This window comes from Passer domesticus, chromosome 7 (genome assembly GCF_036417665.1).
Source record: "Passer domesticus isolate bPasDom1 chromosome 7, bPasDom1.hap1, whole genome shotgun sequence".
Classification (NCBI taxonomy): domain Eukaryota; kingdom Metazoa; phylum Chordata; class Aves; order Passeriformes; family Passeridae; genus Passer; species Passer domesticus.
This window is the reverse complement of record NC_087480.1, coordinates 35,916,051-35,936,576: the sequence shown is the minus strand read 5'-3', so window position 1 is coordinate 35,936,576 and position 20,526 is coordinate 35,916,051. Positions and strand designations below refer to the sequence as shown.

Sequence of the window (20,526 nt, the reverse complement as noted above, 5' to 3'; positions counted from 1 at the left end):
GCAGCAGCTCCCTACTGCCCAGGAAGAAGGTGAGGAAGCACCTTCCCACCACAGCTGGGCTGAGGAGGCAGAGGTGAGCTCACAAGCCCACCCCAGGAGCACTCACCAGTCTCGGGGTCACACTGGTGCTCACAGGGGTCCAGGAGGCGCCGGGCACAGAGGTCCAGGGCCCAGGGCCCACTGGAGTTTTGCTGGGAGAAGAGGACGACCTGTGCTGGGTTCAGCCAGTCACTGGCATCCAGCTGGCTCCCCTCCAGCAGGATGAACCGGCTTCCTGCCAGGGAGACAAGGGCAGTCAGTGACAGCAACCTGCTGCTGCACCCTCCATCCCATGGAGGTTCCCTGCATCCCATCCATCCCGTGATGTTTGCCCCCCATCCTGTGATGGTTCCCTCCATCCCCTGCCCTTCACTCCATCCTAAGAAAGTACCCTCTGTCCCATGACAGTTCCCTCTGTGCCACAAGGAGTGCTCTGCCCTGTGCCCATCCTGTCTGCCATATGACAGCCCTCTCCATTCTTTACTTGTCTTCTTTTATCCCACAACAGCTCCTTCCATCCTGTCCCTTTCCCCTCTGCCCCACAGCAGCCATCTCCATCCCACACCCCTCCCCTTGGTCCCACACTGAGGTTTGATCCCTCTGTCCCACCATGGTCCATTTAATCCCACATCCATTCCCCTCCAACCCACAATAATCTCCTTGGCCCTATGCCCATCACCTCCATCCTGCAGCAAGCCCTGTGTCCCACAACCACCCTGTGTCTGTCTCTTCTGTCCTGTGCCTGTCCCCTCCATCCTGTACCGCTCCATCCCTTGCTCCCAGCATGGTAGCCTCCATCCCACACCAATCCCCTCTGTCATGGACTCTTCCCCTCCATCCCACTCTGTCTTCCACCCACCCCTCCTGTCCTGTGCCACACCCTCCATCCCACGCCCATTCCCTCTGCCCCACACTGGTGCCCTCCATCCACAGCTGTCCCTCCTGTCCTGCACCCATCCTGTCCGTCATTCCCCCTCTCCTCCATCAATCCTCCCAGAGTGGGGCAGGAAGGAATGGGCAAGGCCACGGGGTGCTCACCGTCAGCAATCAGGTGCTCGGGGACATGGAGGGTGATCTTGACGGCGAGGGGGCAGTTCATGTGGGAAGAGCACACCAGGCTGATGACACAGCTCGTCACGCTGATGAGGGTCAGCGTGGTCTTGTTCACGGGGCTTCGGGGGGACCCCACTGCAAAACACAGGAGCACAGTCAAACCCGACACCTGCAGCACCCAGGAAGATCTTCAGGTGCAGCCCGGGGATCTCAGGATGCAGAGACCCTGCCCAGCCCCCTGGAAATCCAACATCAATGAAATCAAATGGAATCACTGTGGACTTTGAAGAACATGAAGCAGCCTTTGCCATGGGACTCTCCATCCCTCTCTCCTGCTGTGACCAAGATCTTCCTGATCCCCCAGAGCCCTGGCTCTTCCACACCCTGCACTGCAGCATGCTGAGAACTTTACAGCAGCACAGCTTTAAAGCAGAGCAGCAATATTAGGAAAAAAAGGTAAATGCAGTATCCTGGTTTGCCCCACTCCTTCTTGGCACTTCACTCAGGTTAATTTTGTCATGACAACAGGCTCATTGATGCTCTTGAAAAAGCAATAGAGAGCCCTAACTGCTCAGAGCATGCAGGTCTTTGACTTTTAATCTTTAAGCTGAAGAAGCTGAGCAGAAAAAAACCTGTCTGGAGACAAAGCCTGAATGAGCCTTCCAGCCTCAGCTGAAGGAGATGGCTCCCAGTCTTGCCACTCCCAGAAAAACAAGGCATCATCCAGCAAACGAGGCTCAGCGAGGGGAAACAGACACTAACTTTCCTCTTGGGAAGAGGAAACCTCCCGGAGGGACAGAGCAGGGCAGTGGGGCAGGACTCCTGCCTGGGGACCGAGGCTGTCCCCATCCTGTGGTGCACACACACAGCTGGTACGTGCACGGTGCTGAGCAGCAGCACAGGAACACACGGGCCAGCCTTTGAAGCGTGCTCCTCATTAATATACACCAGTGCCCGGCAGGAGCCTCCAGCAAAACATCAGAATGCATTTCATCCTCTGCTGAGAAACTCCACCGGAGAGCAGCAGCAGCCTGCTGCGAAGCAGGGACCGTGCCTGCCTGTGGCAGCTGGGATTGCACTCGGGTTTCCATCTTCCTGCCAGTGCAAAGCCTCCAAAGCCAGAGCAGCAACGGCAAATAGGGCAAGAGGGATGGCTGGTCACCCACCTCTGCTGCGCCTCCGGCTCCGGGAGGGGTCCGTGTAGAAGGTCAGCTGGGGATCAGTGTCTGCCTCTGTCCCTGAGTCCCCCTCGGGGTTGAGAAATGCCGAGCCAGCTGCAGGGGACACTGAGTGTAGTCATGGAGGGGTTGGCACCGTGCCATCCCAAACCTTGGCATCCTACACCACCCTTCAGGGAAAGCACTACCGACCAGAAGCTCCATCTGCCAGGTGCAGCAGGGACAGCATCTGCTCCCCTCCCAGCACACACAGCCAGACCCCCCCACCACGGGTTACCTTGCAACTTTTCCCATGTGCTGGTATCCTGTAGTATTTACTGGGGAAACACCACCTGCATCTTCATAACCAACCAGCCCAACATCACTTGCATCCTTGCAGGCGCCACATTTTCTGCTTCTCCCCACCCAAACCCTCTTTCCCGTGCTCTCTCCACGCTCTGGTCCTGTTTCTCCATCCCAGGAGAGGGTGGGTGGGTGGGTGGGTGGGATGTGGGTGGGTGGAAGCCCGAGGCGCCCTACCCACCCCAGGGACCGCCCTACCTCGCGCTTTGTTGTTGATGCGCTTGCGCTGGCTGCTGGAGGTGTGGGACAGCAGCGTGGCCTGCTGGTGGTTGGAGTCCACGGGGCTGGTGGCAATGATGTTGTCCTTGTACTTGTTCATCAGGGACAGCTTGGCGTTATCGCTCCCTGAGCAGGAAGAAGTGAAGGTAAAATATTTCACGGATGAAGACTTTTAAACGGGGGGGGAGGTGAGAGAAAGGTTTCCTTGGATCCATCTCCAGATCATCCTGAGGTGATCAAGGTGCTGAAGCTAATGAGCTGAGCTGCCCCCAATGCACACTAATGAGCAGCTCAAATCCTGAAGAGGATTGGCGCCTCCACCAAAGTAGCCAAAAGCTGAGATTTAACACTCAGACTCTCAAGGCACTTCTTCATATGCAGGAGAGCTTCAGGCACCACACCATGATCTTCCCAAACTATTTGGGAAGGCTCTAGTTGGATGGCTCAGTTAGTGAACAGGTTTGTTATAAGCCTCAAAGAATCCCTGCTGGTGATCAGAAGGCAGCGTTAACTCTGAACCACACTGACGGCAAGTAAAAATTTGCTTCTAAAACCTCACCTGAAGAAGACACAAAAAATCTGGGGATACAGAAGGGAAGTTTGGAGGTCACAAGGGGATAGCATGGAGGGAACCCCGTTCTGGTTCTCTGTCAGGCCATGGAAACCACAAAGCTGCATTGTCCCAGCCATGTCAGCCAGGGACTGCTCTCCACTGGCTGAAAGGTCTCCCAGCAATGGGAGTGCCTTCAGGGGACCACCAACATCTCACACCCAACAAGAACCCCGAAAAACAGGGAAAACGCTCTGGGGAAAACACATGTATGGAACTGTGGAGGGGAGAGAAGCTGGAAAGGACCCAGCTCAGCCCAAGCCCACCTGGAGTGAGGTCCATGCTGGCCTTCTCGTTGCAGCCCTGCAGCGAGTCGAGCGTGCGGGTGACCTGGCTGGCGAAGTCCTCGCCGCCGTTCATGCACTCGCGCTGCAGGTGGTGCCGCAGGTCGGTGATGTCGTACTCGTAGCCGTCCAGGATGGGCGTCTCGCGGATGCTGAGCGTGCCGCTGGAGTTGTGGCCCTGCACGCGGGCGTTGCGCAGGCTCTCCCGCCCGTGGCCCCCGATCAGCACCGACGGGATGTAGTGGATCTCGTTGGCCGCCTCGGCGCTGGCGCTCTTCTGGGGCTGCGGCACGCGGCGCCGCTTGCACCACCGCCGGCGCGTGTAGAGGATCATCACCAGGCAGAGGATGGAGAGCAGCAGGGCGATCATCCCTCCCTGCGGGCACAGGCGCGAGCAGGGATCAGCCAGGGGCTGGCACCCGCCGTCCCCTGGGACACAGACGCCCCAGGAATGCTCCAGGGAGGAAAAGGGAGCCCGATTGTCGAGGCCGGCTGTTACTCGTCTCTGCCCCAGCACGGGAAAAGGTGGTTCTGGGCAGGCTGCACTTTGAAGGAGTCTGGACTCTTGCTTTTGGTCTTCAGTTGAGTTTATTGTTCCTTATCTACAAAGTTTTTCTGTCTGTCCAGCCGAGGTCTGATCAGCAAGACAGCCAAGGGCACTCTCTCCCGCCCACAGAGCGGTTGTCTCTTTTAGAGTAAAAACTACATATATTTACCTTCAATTTCCAATACTTTTCACCCTTGTTGGCAAGTGTACCTTCACCATGAACCAATCCACACATGCCAACATCATCCTGAACATGGATGCCAAGGAGAAGAAAGAAGAAGGACAGGGCATGCCCAAATCCCTCCATCTTAGAACTCCTGACCCCCATGTACAGGATTTCAAACCCCCCTGTACAAGGTTCAAAACCCCCCTGTACAGTGCTCCAAAATTTTTCCCTTCACCTTGTGATTGCTACTACTATGCTACTTAAACTTTTGTGGCCTGTAATTCTTCATATAAGGTTGGCGATTTGCTCCATGAATTAAGATCAAATTTCCAGGTGTCTTTGGCTTCCTGCCAGGGTCTCCGAGCCCCTGCCAGGGCTTTGAGACATCCAGGGCATCCAGAGAGATGTCCTGGGTTCCGACACCCGATCACCAAGAGTGTGCTGGCACCAGGAGCACCCAGTGCTGGCCTGGAGCCTGCCTTGGGCTGCACCAGTTTTGAAGTCGCCACCGAGGCATGAAAAAGCAGCATTTAAAGCAAAGCGTGTTTTGTTTCACTCTCCTGCCTTTGAAAACAGAGATCAGCTTTATTCCAGGCAAATGCTCCTACGGGCAACTTTTTCTGACCCATTTCCAGCCGGTTTCAACGCTGTCACTCTCAATCTTGGGAGATTTTCCCAGGGTATCCGGCAGAAATTGCAGCACAGATTAAAAGAGATCAAGGCTTGAGACAGGCGGATGCCTGAAGTGTTGTTTGGGGAACATGTTCGGGGAAAGAGGCTGAAAAAGCTCCTGTCCCACAGGAATGGACCCCAAAACTGCACCTGGCCCTGCCATGCTGCCACTGTCCCCAAGATCACCCTCCTGCAAGGCGTCGCTGTACACGGAGAGTATGCGGTGAGATGAAAGCCCCAAACTGGCCCTTTATGCACAATCTGCCAAGAATAATAACAATAATAACAAGAAAAAGCATGTGGAGCCAGTTAAGAGCTCAGAGTCCATCCACAGCTCCGGTCTCCCTCCTCTTTCCTTATGCAACAGGTGATCTTGAGAAAATAAAATAATAGTAATAATCCGCTCCATTAGGATAAAACATTAAGGGAATTATTGAATGAGAAGCAGGAGAGGCAGCTGGAGAAGGAAGTCTAATGGCCATTACAGTTTAACCCCCTTTCATTTCCAGAATAATGGAGCTGTGATGTACCACCCCAGCCTCCTTCCCAACTTTGTTTAAAAACAAAAACAAAACAAACAAATACGGGAAAAAAAAAAAAAAGAAAAAAAAAAAAAGAAAGAGAAAACAAACTTAGTCATACAGAGACCAGCAGTGCTGCAGAAGTCAGGGAGCTGGCTAGCATCTTTCTGGACAGGGAGCCTATACCCAGAAAGTCAGAAAATATTTCTGGGGCTGAAAACTGGCCCTGGATCATAAAAACCATAGAATCCTGCAATGGTTTTGATTGGTAGGGACCTTAAATTCACCTCATTCCAACACCCTTGCTAAAAGCAGGGACAAGCCCTGTCCAACCTTGCCTTGAACACTTCCAGAGATGGGGCAGCCACAGCTTCCCTGGGCACCCTGTGAGGCCTCAGCACCCTCACAGGGAATAATTTCTTCCCAATATCTAATCTCTGTTTCAGTCTAATTCCATCACTACGTGCCTTTGTATAAAGTGCCTGGCATAGTAGTGCAGAATTTTTAGTGGCAAAGTGGAAGCCTAATTGTGTATCATGTTCCAATCCCTATGAGTTCCTGTGATCCATAAATAAGTGGGAACTATCCCCATCCCCACCAGAGATGGCCTCCTCTGTAAGGCTCTCCATCACCCTAGAGAAAGTCCACCTGCAGGTGGCATGACAAGCAGGTAGGAGGAATTCCAGGGCATTCCTGGCTTTCCTTCACCCTCTGTATGCACATTAAATCTCTGAAACACCAGCAAGCTCTGCCATACACCTCCGCTGGTGAACAGGAGAGACCAAGCTGGAGCTCAAATCTGGTGGAGGCTCATTTTTTTTCAGGCAGTGGCCGTGGGTTCACAAAAGAGACTTGTTATTTCATTGAAAATTAGTTTCTTCTGCCCCAATAGTCTGAGAGCTCAAATTATCCCTGAGAAAAGCAGCCTGTGGACTCTTGAGATTTCAACAGGCTCTGAGAGGAGGATGAAAGCCAGAACTGAAGTCTCCCCTACCTACTGCCTATTGGAGAGGGTCAGACCACCACCTCACAGCCCCTTTTTCCCTCCACAGGAGCAGAGAAACCCCATTCTGCTTTATTCCCCCCAGTCCAGCATCCTGTGATGGCGGGGAGCCCTGCATGGGATGGGTGTGGGAGTGCTCCTCACCTGGTCCACGAGCAGACCCTGGTCACAATGGATACAATCCCTCGCTCACACTTCTTCCCTTGGCAACCACACAGCAAAGAAGGAAAATCAGCCCTGGAAACGCCACGTGATCCTGACTCCTGGCACAAAAGCCAAGCTCTATTTGTCAGGAAGTAAGGATGCTGTCGGAGCAGAGCTGAGAGTGATGGGGAAAAAGGGCAGAGGAGGACTCAATCTGCATTTGCACATTTTGGTATGACAGCGATGAGTTGCAGACATCCTTTTCATCAGCTCGATAACAAACCTTCATCCAGGCACTTGTGCCTTGATCTTGGCACACAGCAGTGCCCAAGAAGATCAAGACCACAGCAGGACCAGCCTCTCAAGAGGTGATGCACCCTCTTAGGAGCAGCTGGGAACAGACAGTAAAATTGAGATAATGGTGCAAGATGTTTTTGGGAGTGGCTTTGCAAACAATTTTTTTTCCCTCAGACTAATCAAGCGCAAATGATGGAGGAGAAGCCTGGCCTGGGGCTGCAATCTAGAAGAGCAATTGAAGCTCTTATTAGGGTAGACACCACTGAAGAGCCTGTTTGCAGCCTCTGCAACACATTGTCTCCGGCTAATTATCTTCCAGTGGCACAAAAATTGTAGGATTCTTCAAGTTTTTTCCAACACAACAGAAAAAAAAAAAACAACCAAACAACAACCAACATAGCACAGATCTCCCCCCAACCTACAGATCTCTCCTTTCTCTGCCTTTAAAACCTCTCTCTGTGTAGCTGGGTGGAGTATTGCTGTGCGACCTCGGCACATGAAACCATGGCCACGGGGCTGCCACGCTGATAAAAGCAGTGGTGACAGTGCCTGGTGGCACTGTGACACACGCTGTGCAGCAGGGCAGAGGACAGCAGGCACCACGCACCGGGCAAAGGGCTCCTGACGAGTCAATGGGAATTAACCCTGGGTTAACGTGGTGGAGACCTTCAAAGCACAGAGCCCCCGGGACAAAGGCACCCCACAAATGTATTTTCAAAGTGATGCAAACTAAGGGAGAGCTTTGAAGCAGCCTGTGAAGGCACTCAGCATTCACCACCCAGAGGGGTGCCCAGGGCATCCTAACCACCCCAAAGGTGAGCACAGCCCACCACCCAAGGGCAGCTGGAGCCAGATGGGGAAATAAACGGCTTTTCAAATGCCACTGTATTTTCTACAGGCTTCTGGACAGCTAAGCAGGGCTGCCCTGCCATCACGTACCATGACAGAGATGTGGAGGATCCTCAGCTCCTCCTCTGCCGACTCGGTCTGGGGCTCTTCCGTGGGGTCAAAGCCGGGCAGGTTGGGGGCCCCGTCCTGGTGGTGGATGTGGAAGAGCAAGGTGCCGTTCTCCAGCCACTGCTGCCGCCAGCGCACCAGCGGGATGTCGTCCGTGTTGCCCGAGATCTCTGCAAGAGCAAAGCTGGTCAAGGGGGAGGTGTGGAGCAGAGGGTTCAGGGGAGGTGTTCAGCTCTTCCCAAAAAAATGGCTGGAGGGACCAAGGGATGCATGCCCTCCAGTCACCTCCTGCCAGCACATGCATGCTCCTACATAAATCACAAACCTGAAGGGCTAAAGGGGAGTAAAGCCATATTTCAGGGTATAATCCAGATGTGGGCCCCTCCAAAACTCCAGCTGTGGTGCAGGGAGACAGCACTTACTGACAGCAGTAACCCAGCAGTCTCCTTCCAGCTCTAGTTTCACCCACACACTGGGAACTCAGGATACAGGACAACTTTTCAGCAGCAGCATGGGATCATCGGGACCACACCATAAATTACTGCAGACAAAATATTTGCCATCCTTTGTGAGCAGTGAAACGTGAACCTGGCCGTGAGTTCAGAGGTTTTCAGTTTTCAAACATTTTCTACAGGACTCAGAGGTCCCTGCAGCTTCTGCCCGAGCTACCCTACTTTCCCTAAGTACCTTTAACTCCAGAGTTTGGGACAGTGAGACAGATGGACAAAGCTGGGCTGTCATGGAAGTAGAGGACACCCAGGCAAGAAGAGCAGCTGAGGGCAGGGACACGACACATGCTCCAGGACACTAAATGCCAGATCAAACCTAATTCACCTGGCTGACTCCAAAACTTCAGGGACATCCTACAGCTGGGTCTCAGCCAAAGGCAGGGTAACACCAGCACCTCTCCCTAGGAGAGATGGGCACTGTTTTAACCACTGTGGCCCCCTCAGATCAGCTTGATCACCATCTCACACCACCTCGATCTCAGCCATCAGCTCAAGGCTGCCATTTGCCTGTTAGCTATTTTTTGTGAAAGCAGCAGATTTTGTTGGGATGACCAGAAAAAACACGATCAGCTTCCCACTGAGGCACAGCTCTCCCTCCTGTATCTGCCCCACTGATGGCAATGGGAAGGGGCCCGTCTCACTTTGCCAATTATCATCTTTATTTTGCTTGTTTCACGCTGCCTTCAAACGAAAACTGGAATTCAATTACAGCGCTGAAAAACAACATTTTAAATTTGCTGTTAATTAATTTCATTAGGCTGCCTTAAGTGAGCTGGCTGCCAGGGGAGGTGGAGAGCGGGGGGTGCAAAATCTGCATCGGGAACCAGGTTCATCCTCCCAAACTGATTTGATTAATCAAAAGAAACATTAGCCACAGTGAGTGAACTGGCAGAGTGCTCGTGCTCAGCACGGGCCGTGCTTCTGGAGGTGATCAGGGCACTTGGAGCGTCCCCAGCACAGGGATGCTGAGCACTGCACCACGCTGGTGGGAAGCAAAACCCTGAGTTAAGTCACCAGGAAGCCAGAAGCACTTTTGGAATTCCCTCTAACTGCCGAGCTGTACGTTCAGGGACACAGATCCCCTTTGAAAAGCTGGTCCTGGGAGCCGGGAGGATTTGAAGCAGCAGATCTCCTCCTCTCCCACATGCTCTTTATTCATGGACTGAGAGGGGAAATCAAGCTGGCCCGCTTTCCCAACTCCCCACGGCTTCTCAACTTCGCATGAACCAGCTCAAATGGAGGAAAACACTCTCCCTGCACCTGCCTGCTAACGTGAAATTATGGGTAATTAAGGCAAGAACTTTCATGCACAGCAGGAACTCAACACACTGACATTTGGAAAAAATGTAAATACCAGCATTTGCTCCATTGTAAAGAGTGAAAATAATAGATACTAAGTACGTGACATTGTGACATTTAGAAAGCTAGAGTTAGAGATGTTTTCCCCCTGATCTGACATATCATTGTAAAAGCAGCACCCTTCAGCTCATTAATATTTGAGAAGAAATCCTTGATGGAAGTTATTTAAATGATTAATAGATTATAGTAAATTTAAGCCTTTAAATAGGTTGTCATAATTTCAAATTTATTTAAACAGGCTTATTTTTTAAAAAAGAAAAATACATTTCAATAAAAAATGGATTATTGTTTTAGAAGAGCACAATCCAACCACAGAGCCTGAGCACGTTATCTTCTTTCACCAGACATCAGGACATGACCCTGCAGCTGCATTGCACACAGGTCAGAAGTGCAAGAAACAAAGGAAAACACCCCAGAAATCAATTTCCATCACCCCAAAGTGGCAGGCTGTAAGCTCTCCATCACCCTGCAGGACAAGGCTGCTCCACCATCCCTGCTCCTGCCCTGGCAGAGCAGAGGCACTGCCTGGATGAGAGAGCTTCAGCCTCACCTTCTCCTCCTTTCCTCAAGTGTCTTAGCAACAAGTCAGCTGCCTCTATCCCACTCCATTTCTACTTGAAAAATTTACACATATAAATAAATGCTTCCCTGCATCTGTGAAGCTCTCTTGGAGTTTGGCTTAAGCAAGACCAAGACAAGACCAAGACCAAGCTTCCTCCCTAACATAGCATCTCTTGACTCTCTCTTCTCCCAGTCCAACAGATTTCACTTTTCCCTTTGTCTTGCTCTCCAAGCAGACATCTCCTCACCTGGTGGGAGATGCTACAGTGACCCATGGAGCCAGCTGGGATGATTTATCTGGGTGGTGTAGGGTGTCAGCTCTGCAACAGAGCTGGCAGGTGCCAACCCTGCTGACCAGTTTGTACAGGATGTCCCAGAGGAGGCAGAAAAGTGGGCAGAAAGGCAAAAATTTTTAACAAAATGGTGGGGGGAGAGGATAATTTCAAGTTCAAAGTTTGAAAGATATTGATGAAAAGCCTGGTCCCTGCATGGCTTTCATTAAGACCTTGGATGGGAAGCCATTAGCACCAGTATTAACTTCTTGCACCTCTGTTAAAAAATAGCCTGTCTGAGTCAGAGGTTAATAACAGTAGGAGGCCACTAATTAGGCTGTGCCACTTTCACCTGGTATCAAACGTGGCCCAGGTCCTTCATATCTGCAGGAGCAGCAGCCTCCAAAGGCCCCAGCTGATGCTTTTAACATAGCAGCCGTGGCTGCTCCCCTCCCAGACCATCTGCCAGGGGAGGGAGTGGGACAGAAAGGTTCTACAGGAGCAATTTGAGGAGAGGACAAAAAAAAACAGACTGAAGGTGCTGGAGGTGTGTGGATTTATACCTGCTTTGTTCTTCATTATCCTAAACAGCCTCATTTCCCTTGGGACAGCCGTCCCACATGAAGCAAACCCAGTCCAGCACCTCTGCATGTCCTGATTTTGGGAGGCAACACCTCTGTCACAGCCCAGTTCTGCACTTGAGCTGCTGCAACATGAAAACCACGGCCCATGAGCCTGGTGCTGAGCTGGACCTCCTCCCATGTCCTCATCACCCCACTGAGACCTGGCATGGTGGCACACAAGGAGAACAGCTCTCCTTAAAAACTCACGTCAGCATTCTGAGGAAAAAAACACCCAGCAAAACAATTTTCCTCTCCATTTGGAAGTGTTTTGCACTAATAGGTGCCTCCAATAAGTCAAATGAACTCTGCCATAATGCTGGTCTCCACAGAGTCATTTCATACAGCCGAGCACAGATTTTGACTTGGACTTGTATTTCCTCGTTAACATTTAAACCTGCCTTATTTTCCATCCGGAACCTGACTGTGTCTTAATTTAGGTTCCCCATTAGCTAAGGCTTTTGCTCCACGCCTAAACCACACACATCTTTAAAGGGCTTGAACTCAGCTAAATCAAGCCTTGCACTCCTCCCAGGGTCTCCAGTGCCTGAAGTGACTCAGGAGACCTTCCCACCATGAGTCACTTGCTCTCTCTGCTGGGACCTCAGGCCTTGATTTCTACCAATTCACATGTCAAAACGCTTATCTGGATACTTAACTCATTTATACTTCCAGGGTTTCAGTGACAGATAATTCATGGGATAATATCAATGTTTTTATGGACCTGCTTTAAAAATTCACATTCATCACTGACTACCCATATTTCATTTGCATTTTTGCCTGTCTCCAGTCTCAGGTAGAAAAACCAGCTCATTCTGCAGGTCACTCTGCCTTTTCAAGACAATCCAGCTTTTCCATATCAGCAAACATAAACCACACTGTATGTATTACAAACCCGCTTCATGGGAGAGGGCCCCTGGGGGAAAATCTCCAAAAGCCTCATAGATGTGGGAGAACATAAAGGTTTGAGGAAGAGGCAGTGGTGATCTCCCTGGAGCCACTCTCAGGCTAGGTCAGGGGGATCACCCCAGCACGATGCCTGCACGGGAGGCTGGTACACATGAAGCCAAGAGGTGCCCCAGCATGGCTGACAGCTAGCCAGGCTTCTCCTTGGAATGCAGGGTGCCTTTCCTTTTGGGAAGGTCACCAGGGAGTTACATTTCAAAGCTGCAGCCACGCTTCAGCCTTGAGCTGGGATTTCTGTCCCAAATATGCCAGAGCCCTAAGCCCTCCCTTTCCTTAACAACAAACCCTGCATCACTCTGGGGGTGATGCTGGGCTGCACAACTGTTTTTGAGCAGAGGACACTGATCCATCATTCGTGGGGCTGAGCTGACCGGGTTTGCTGTGCAGCTGCTGGCTTTACAGCCTGACAGCCCTCCCTGCCCTGCCCTTCCCACAGCCCAAGGACACCACACCTGTGAGACTCCCCCTCCAAGGTTATTCTTCCACCACGTTTCTCAAATTTGACCTAAAGCTGGGGGGAAAACAACAAGCAGACTGGGACATTCGCTGGTGTTTGGTTTTCACTCCTGTCTTGTTACTTTGGTCCCATCTGCCGTAGCTGTGAACCACAGAGGAAATGTGGGCAGGGAGGCAAATCCACCTCCTGGTCCAACACTCGGGTGACACGGTCACGTTCAAAAGAACCCAAGAGCCCACCCACGACAGGGAGCAAAAGGAAAACAAAGAGAATGTGTGAATACACTTCCAAGATGCCCTGCTGCTACAGAAACCCCAGAAAGGACCACATCTGTAGTTGATATCTCACCCTGCATTGCTGTCACGTCACCTCTTCCAGAGGGAAAATCAGGTCCCCGTGGAAAGGGTCCAAATGATGGAGAGGTTCCCAGTCAGCCATGGAAAATTACTACTCTGGCTGAACTGTGTCCCAGCAAATCAGTGAGAAGGAGGGCACAAACCCCTGAGCTCAGATGGTGCTCACCTACAAACTGCAGAACTCCACCAACACAAGCACTATCACCCTGAAAGGGTGAGCAACTCGAGAAGAAAAACCTGCCAGAGGAAAGCCCAATTTCTTATAAAAGCTCTTGTGCATCAAGAAAACTAAAGAACAGTAAGTTCTGCTTGTGCCCTGGACACTTTGTTAGAGGAACCTGAAGGTGCACCAGTAAATACAGGTCACCCAACACTGTAAGCCAGCAGATAAGGGTGATCCAATTTGACAGACTCTTTTTTAAAAGTTCTTGTCAAAATCCACCCTCCAAGTTCCCCAAAGCACCAAAGTGGTGCTGGGATGAGAAAGAAAGTCATCTTGAAGCCCACCAGGTCGGGGAGGAGTAAGGGTTCAGTTTTCATGATGAAAGGAGGTTACCAAGAAGCCCCACAGGGATCTTTGTCAGGACCTTGTCTGCTCAGAAACACCCTGGAAGAGGAGCAGAATGACAAAGTTGGTCACCAAGGCTAAATTTAGTCTTCTCAAAGCTAAAACTGAGAAGTGCAGGAGGAAAGTGGGCAAGGAAGTGGGCAGGTGAAACTCAACCTTGGTGAAAGCAAGCTGATCTGGAATCCTGCAAGTGATATTCAGGTCAACCATCTCGAAAAGGAGGAGGCAAAGCTTGGAAGGTTTGGAGGAGGGGTACAAGGAAGATGAGATGCTGCAAATGGCTTTGTGAAGAGGAGAAACCAACTGTATTAGGACTCCTCAGTAAAGGAACTAAACAGGGTGAGGACATGATAAAAGCCTGTAAAACCATCAGGCTCATGGAGCAGTGGGAAAGGCAATGGTTATTCACTGTTTCTCACTTTGCAAGGATTTACAAGAGTAAAAACCAACAAAAGGTTCTTTTTCATCCACCATAAAGTATGAAAGCATTGCAGAAGGTACTGAATTCAGGGAAGACAGAGCCACATCGAGCAGAGAGCCCAGAGGCACATCCTAGGTCGAGAAATCCCTGCAGCACAGACTGGGCAGCAGGGAAACGACCATAGATAGATATCCTGCAGTTTTAACTAGTTTGTTTTTTGTTTTTTTCTCAATTATCAGTGCTGGCTGCAGATGCCAAGGGACAACAACCCACTACCCCCACACTGCCCAGTCTCTTGGGGTTGAAGAGTGACTGCAAAGCCAGCTTTGTGCTACCCAGGCCAGCACTCAAGGGTGCATCCCACATCCCTGTGTCCCTTTGGGAGTGGCTGAGACCCTCTGCTCCCCCAGGCACTGCCCCATGGGAGGAGGGGGTACCCCAGAGCAGCTCCCTCCTGGTGACAGAGGTGATCCTCTTCACACCCAGCCAGAAGCTCCCCCTTTCCAAATCCCAGCCCTCTGTGCTGTCAGACCCCACAGCCCCAAGACACTTGCCAAGATTCCCCTCAGCTTTACAAGCCAGCCAGCAATTTTCACAGGGAGGCCAAGGACTATTTATATCCATCACGGACTGGCAGGGAAGGTAATGGCTGGCCACTCCAGCCCATCTGCCAGGCACTCAGAGAAACATCAGAGCATGTCGTGCAGGGGAGGTCAGGCAGTGGAGCTGGGACCAGCAGGGGACAGTGATGGCATGGGCTGCACCCCAAGGGTGAACTTCAGCTCACTCCTACACACTCATCTGTGCAAGTGCTCATTGTGCCGAGGCCGAGAGGGCAGGAAAATTAGATGTTACTTTGGCATTTCTGTGCTCAGCACAGGGAACAAGCGCAGCCACTTGTTCCTCATCTCCCCTGTGGGGGAGAGCCACGACCTGTTGGTTTTCTGAGACAAGAGATGACCCTCCCAGAGAGTGAAACAGGACCAAAACAACCTTGTCTGCTCTCCTGTCCACAGCTAGGCCAGGAGCTTTTCCAAGAGGATCCTCCTGGAGGGAACAATGCTGGTCTGGGAGGAAGGGATGGAGAAGCAGGCACGGGCTGCTGCCAGCTGCAGCCTAGCATCATAAACTCTTTGGTGCTTAGGAGCTCTTACATGATTTCAAGCTCCATTTTCAAGTTTGTGGGGAGGCTTTGAAAGATGGGAAAGGCAGAATGAAAAAGGGGAAAAAAAGAAGGAAGAAAGATGTAGAAGGGGGAAAAGTTAACCGTGCATCTTGAATTTATCACTCTTGAAAGAAGAGCTTGTCAGGATGGCCAGAGACCAGCCAGTGCACAGCAATCAATGGGAAGACTTTTGGGTCTAGTCAAGCTTCTTTCAGATTTACAGGAACTGAATAGAGGCATAAATCTGTCACTGCCTGATGAAAATGGAGGTAATTAAATTTGCAGGTGTATATAATTGTCATATTGATGATCTGTATAAATCAGCAGAGCCAGCAGAGGCACAAAGCACACCCTGGGCACAGAGGAGCTGTTTGCCCACCTGCCTGGCCAGGAGACAGGGCTCTGGGGCACCCACAGGGCTCTGCCCATCTCCACAATGGACTTTCTCCAATTTTCTCCACAGGCCACAAAAGCAACAGGACCCTCCAGCCCTTCCAGTCACCTGCAGCCTCATCCTGGCTACTGCAAAATCTCCTGTGACTGCAGGAGGGTGAAGGCAGGACCACAGGCATGGAGAAGCCTGACCATGGAGATCGTGGGGGGTTCTTTGCAGCTGCTTTGAAGCTCTGAGCCCAGGTGCAAGTGGGGCACTGGCTTGATCTTATAGCAATGCTTTTTTTTTTCTTTTAAATTTATTTTAACCTTTGTTATTTTGGGAACTTTGAAGCCTAAGCTGCTCCAAGGCAGCCGCCTTTGTAGGAAGGACAGAAAGTGCAGAGTGGGGATTTGAAAGAGGGAGAGAAACAGGGAGGGGAAGAAACCCACAGCAGAGGTCTGCAACAGCTCCTCCACAGCTTCTCCCACATCCCAACAAACCACCCTGAGAGGCAGCTGGGGCTCTACAGGAGATCTGGATGCAAGATGACCACGGTGCTTCCACTTCTCCAACACTGTGAACCACAGAAACCTCCAAGGCCTCTGCAGACCTGCACACAAACCTCCTCCCCTGCCCCAGTGTGACACTGCTGAGTCCCCAGGATGGGTGCAGAGCATCCTCTCCAGCCACCACAGCCCAGCTTGGTGCCACGGGGATTCAGGGACAGGAGCACCAGGAAAGGTTTTCCTGTCACCTCCACCAGCCAAGGCTCCTCACACGTGTGCACGGGCCGACTTCATCCCGAGCCGAGCTCCACACACGTGCGGCAACTGGATAATTAAAAATTAAGGAAGAGCTTCTGCATTGCAGTCCGAGTTATGTAACACTGCTCTTGGGTTTCAGCACCCATCAGCTCTGTGCCCTCACACAGCAGCCTGTATTTACCTGCCTGTCTGTCCAGGTAGGGCTCGCACCCCTGGCACTGGGGAATCCCAATGCCACAACCCTAGGCAGAAAGTTCCCTTGCATTTACGTGGGGGGAAAAAAAGGGAGGAAAATCTATTTCATGCTTTTGGTCCAGTGGTGAAATTGGAGATGGGATGGAGTCAGGGTGCTTCAGCTCAGCCAAGGACAGAAGAGCTGCCCTAGCCAGGACAGCACTCCCATGGTCATGCCCAGGGAGTTTCTAAGCAAGGGGCTGCTGTCTCTTGCTCCTGAACCAGAGAAGCAGGAGCTCATTTTAGCAAAAGCAGCAAACAAAATCAAATCAAGATGAGGAGTCAGCTGCGTTTTCAGTATCTCAAGAGCAAAGAGCCCTGCTGGACTCTGAGCACCAGTAACTGCAAATTCCTGCATTTGCAACCACTTCTTTGCCTTAACCCTGCCAGTTCTGGCTGCTGCTGAGTCCAGGGCTGCCACTTCCTCCTGCTGCTTCTTCCTGGCATCTCCTCCCTTTCTTGGCCACAAACCCACTGACTACACAGCCATGTCTCTTGCAGTGCTATTCCCAGGACATGGATGCTGCCACCTGGTGTGAAACCAGCCATTAATCCCTGCTGTGGTTCACTCCAAAGGTCACTTCACCAGGCTGTGTGCAACGGCTTCAAGAAGCCACCCAAGATGCTGTGGCTCACACCCACAGCGAGTGGCTCTGCCATCACTGCTCCTGATGCCCCTTGGCTCCTGCAGGTCTTTGCTACCCTCTGGCACTCCCTCCTCGTGGTGTTCCCTTCCTGCCCTCCCTCCATTTCCCTGGTGCTTCCCTATTGCTGGCACGGTGCTTTCACACTGCCTTTCATCCCCAGCATGTGAAAGCTGGGAAGAGCCAGCCCTGAGCTGTAATTACAGGGAGGTCAGACCCACCCGACCACCATCCCAGGGGAGATGAGCACCACTTCCCAGGAACATCCACATCCCCACCCAGCCCCAGCTCCTTTCTCCCAGGTTGTGCCACAGCATGAACGGACTCTGGGGGCATGCTGGGGCTGAGGCTGAGTCCCCCAGGGTTAACCAGAGATGTGCCTTACTCTGTAAGCACAAAAAGGCAGAAACATGACAATAAAAGCTGTGGAGGCCAGCCCAAGTCCAAGGCTGACTCCTCTCCCACCATCCACGGAGGGGGATGAGCTGTTTCTCCTGCACACCAGCTCTGAGTACACCACCACCATGGCACACCCAGGAGAGAGCAGCTCCTGCTGAAAAAACTAATAAAGCTGGTTTCCTTTTTCCCTGGAAGGATGTTTCAGGCAGTGCCTTGCTTGCAGGTGCTTGGACACACATCTCAGGCCACTGAAGCTGCACCTTGGCATGAGCTGGGATGAGATCCTTGCAGACATTCATAATTCCCCCCAGGAACTGTCTGCAAAGACAAACTCCTGGCTTGCCCCCTTGGCCAGCAGGAAAGCCAGCAACTCCACAGCAGCATGACAGCTCTGGACTCCCCTCACTGCTCCTCTCCAGAGCTCTCCCAAAGAGGCAAACTAACCAGAGCCCAGCAATTTCTGGCTCAGCAATTCAGGAGAGGCTGGGAGGTGCAGCACCGGGGTGGCAGAGCAGCCCTGCACTGGCACAACCACACTGGGACAGCAGTGTCTGAGGGAGCCCGGGGCCAGCCCAGGGCGGTGGGAGGCACAGCAGCCTCTCCAGTCCAAACAGGAGATTTCCCAGAGGCTGCAGACACTGGGGACATCATTAGGGGAGCAAATGGGCCGAGAGCACAGCAGCAATTTGCAGACCCTGCGGCCACTGCTGCACAGCAGAGGCTGCCAGGAAAATCTGGGGGTGGGATATCTCCCCTGCCAAGCATCCCCCTCCCCTCCCAAAGCCAGCCAGCTCAGCTCGCCTGATCCACACAGGAGCCTCCCTGCCATGCTCCCTTCGTGCTCCTGCCACCCTCATAAGGACAAGCCCCCCATCCCCGTGCTGAGCCACAGCCTGTGCTGCTTTTCTGTATCCTCACCCCTCCTGCAGTGCCCTGAGCCCTGCCCTCACACCATCCCCTCCCACACACTCCGTGCATGCACCTAGGAAGGGTCTTTTAATTCTTAAGGCACCTCTTGTAAAAAACTGCCCTGCTCCTTCCTCTGTTGGGGTAACCCCATGAGAGGAGGGTGTATGGTGGCTGTGGGGCAGGGGCAGGGGCAGCTCGGGTGCCTGCCAGCCCAGGAAAGTGGCTCCCAGCACGGTACCCTGGCTCTCTCACTCCCCTTGGGATGCCAAATTAATTGCCTTGTCTCCTGGAGCTTTTAGCTGGAACAAATAAAAGAAAAAGGGGGGTTGCCAAAACCCATAATAAGGTCTACAGTTCCTCTGAGCTACAAGGGCTGCTTTAAATTTCGGGGGTTTTTTTTCTTTTTTTTTTATTTGAAGGAGGTTTCCATGGTAACTGTCTCCCATCACACAAGAGCCTGTCCTGGGGATATTTCGGGGTTGCTAATATCTGCCTTCCCAGGCAGCCACTGTGTTGTGACGGTGACATCTCAGGGGTTTTTTGGCAGAGGAGGAGGGCAGGGGTGCAGCAAGGAGGAAAAGGAGGTGCCTCTCCCAAAAAACAAGGTCAAGATCCTGCCTGCACGCATCAGGCAGGCCTCCATCCCAAAGGGCTCTGGCAAACAGGCTGTGGTTTTCCTTGGACCACTGACCTGGTTTGGGAAGCACTCACAAGGCAGTGCAGCCCTCACCAAGCCAAGCAGATGTGCCCTGTCCAACTAAGAGCACTGACACCTTCTGCCACCTTCTCCTGGCCTTCACCCAACCCTTAGGAAGGAATTCCTCCCTGTGAGGGTGGGGAGCCCTGGCACAGGGTGCCCAGAGAAGCTGTGGATGTCCCTGGATCCCTGGAAGTGTCCATGGCCAGGTTGGACAGGGCTTGGAGCACCCTGGGGCAGTGGAAGGTGTCCCTGCCCATGGTACGGGGTGGAAGGAGATGAGCATGAAGGTCCCTTCCAACCCAAACCACTCTACAGTTCTGGGATTCTCCAGTTTCTTTCCTCCACCAGGTCAGTTTTCAGCTGGATCAGCTCCCTGCAGGAGCAGAGCCAGCTCTCTGCATCCCCCAAGCTGCGTGCTCTGCTGTGCTCGTTAGTCATCCCAGTTACTGAGAAGCCTCAGAGCTGGCCACAAAAGGGGCTGTGTCCCCTCTTAGGTCAGGGATGCAGACCCCAAACCTCTGTGACCCATGAGCCACCAGCAGCTCGAGGGTCCCTCAAGGATCCCCTACTTCCCTTTGATTACAGATGTTCACAAAAGTCCCTGCCCCCTTCCCAGTGGCTCTCAGGCTCTGCAGGTGGGAGCCATGGGTGGAACAGGCTCAGAGCCCTTCCTCAGCCCATGGCCAGCAAAGCAGACCCCACAGCAAAGCCAGGCGTGGGCTCAGCTTAACCACGTCCCACACCAGGCTCCAAGGAGCCCAGCACCAGCTCAGCATCCATGCCAAGGACCCCAAACAGCATCAGAAACACCAACGAGCCCACGGGAGCAGGGCACGCTCTCCTCGGGGTGATTTCTCAGCAAAAAGCTGTAGTGAGACAGCCAGAACCTGGCAATCAAAAATCTTCCCTTAGCTAGACAAATCCCCCAGCTGCTGTTTGGGGTGAGCCACCGGCCACAGCTGCAGAGATGCCAGAGCCCAGCAATTTGGAAGTAAAAAGGACAGCCAGTCTTAAATGACAGAGCTGTCATCATCCAGGCACTGCCTTAATCCCACCAGGCAAAAATTCCTTCATTTGAAGGACTGCTCTGCAGCAAGGCTCCAAGAGAGATGATTTCAGTCTCTGTTTAGCTGGCTAAGCAACCATGAAAAAAATAAAACATTACAGAATATAAAATTAAGCTGAATGAAACAAAACAGAGTAGCATGGAAGAG

At 52.2% G+C, this 20,526-nt stretch overlaps 1 protein-coding gene across 3 annotated transcripts in view; it reads right to left on the bottom strand.

The window, feature by feature from the left end:
- ASTN1 (astrotactin 1) overlaps window positions 1-20,526 on the bottom strand; it is a 60,721-nt gene that overhangs the window by 32,635 nt on the left and 7,560 nt on the right. For 2 of the 3 annotated variants that reach the window (XR_010366065.1, XM_064427717.1), the window contains exons 2-7: window positions 8,015-8,202; window positions 3,708-4,101; window positions 2,811-2,957; window positions 2,259-2,378; window positions 1,078-1,227; window positions 107-274 (exon numbers count right to left, since the gene is read on the bottom strand). Coding sequence is in view for 2 of the 3 variants with exons in the window: in XM_064427717.1 (XP_064283787.1) it covers window positions 107-274; window positions 1,078-1,227; window positions 2,259-2,378; window positions 2,811-2,957; window positions 3,708-4,101; window positions 8,015-8,202 (1,167 nt within the window). In the remaining variant the exon portion in view is untranslated. The remainder of the gene's footprint in view (window positions 1-106; window positions 275-1,077; window positions 1,228-2,258; window positions 2,379-2,810; window positions 2,958-3,707; window positions 4,102-8,014; window positions 8,203-20,526) is intronic. The other variant, XM_064427718.1, reaches the window with a different exon arrangement.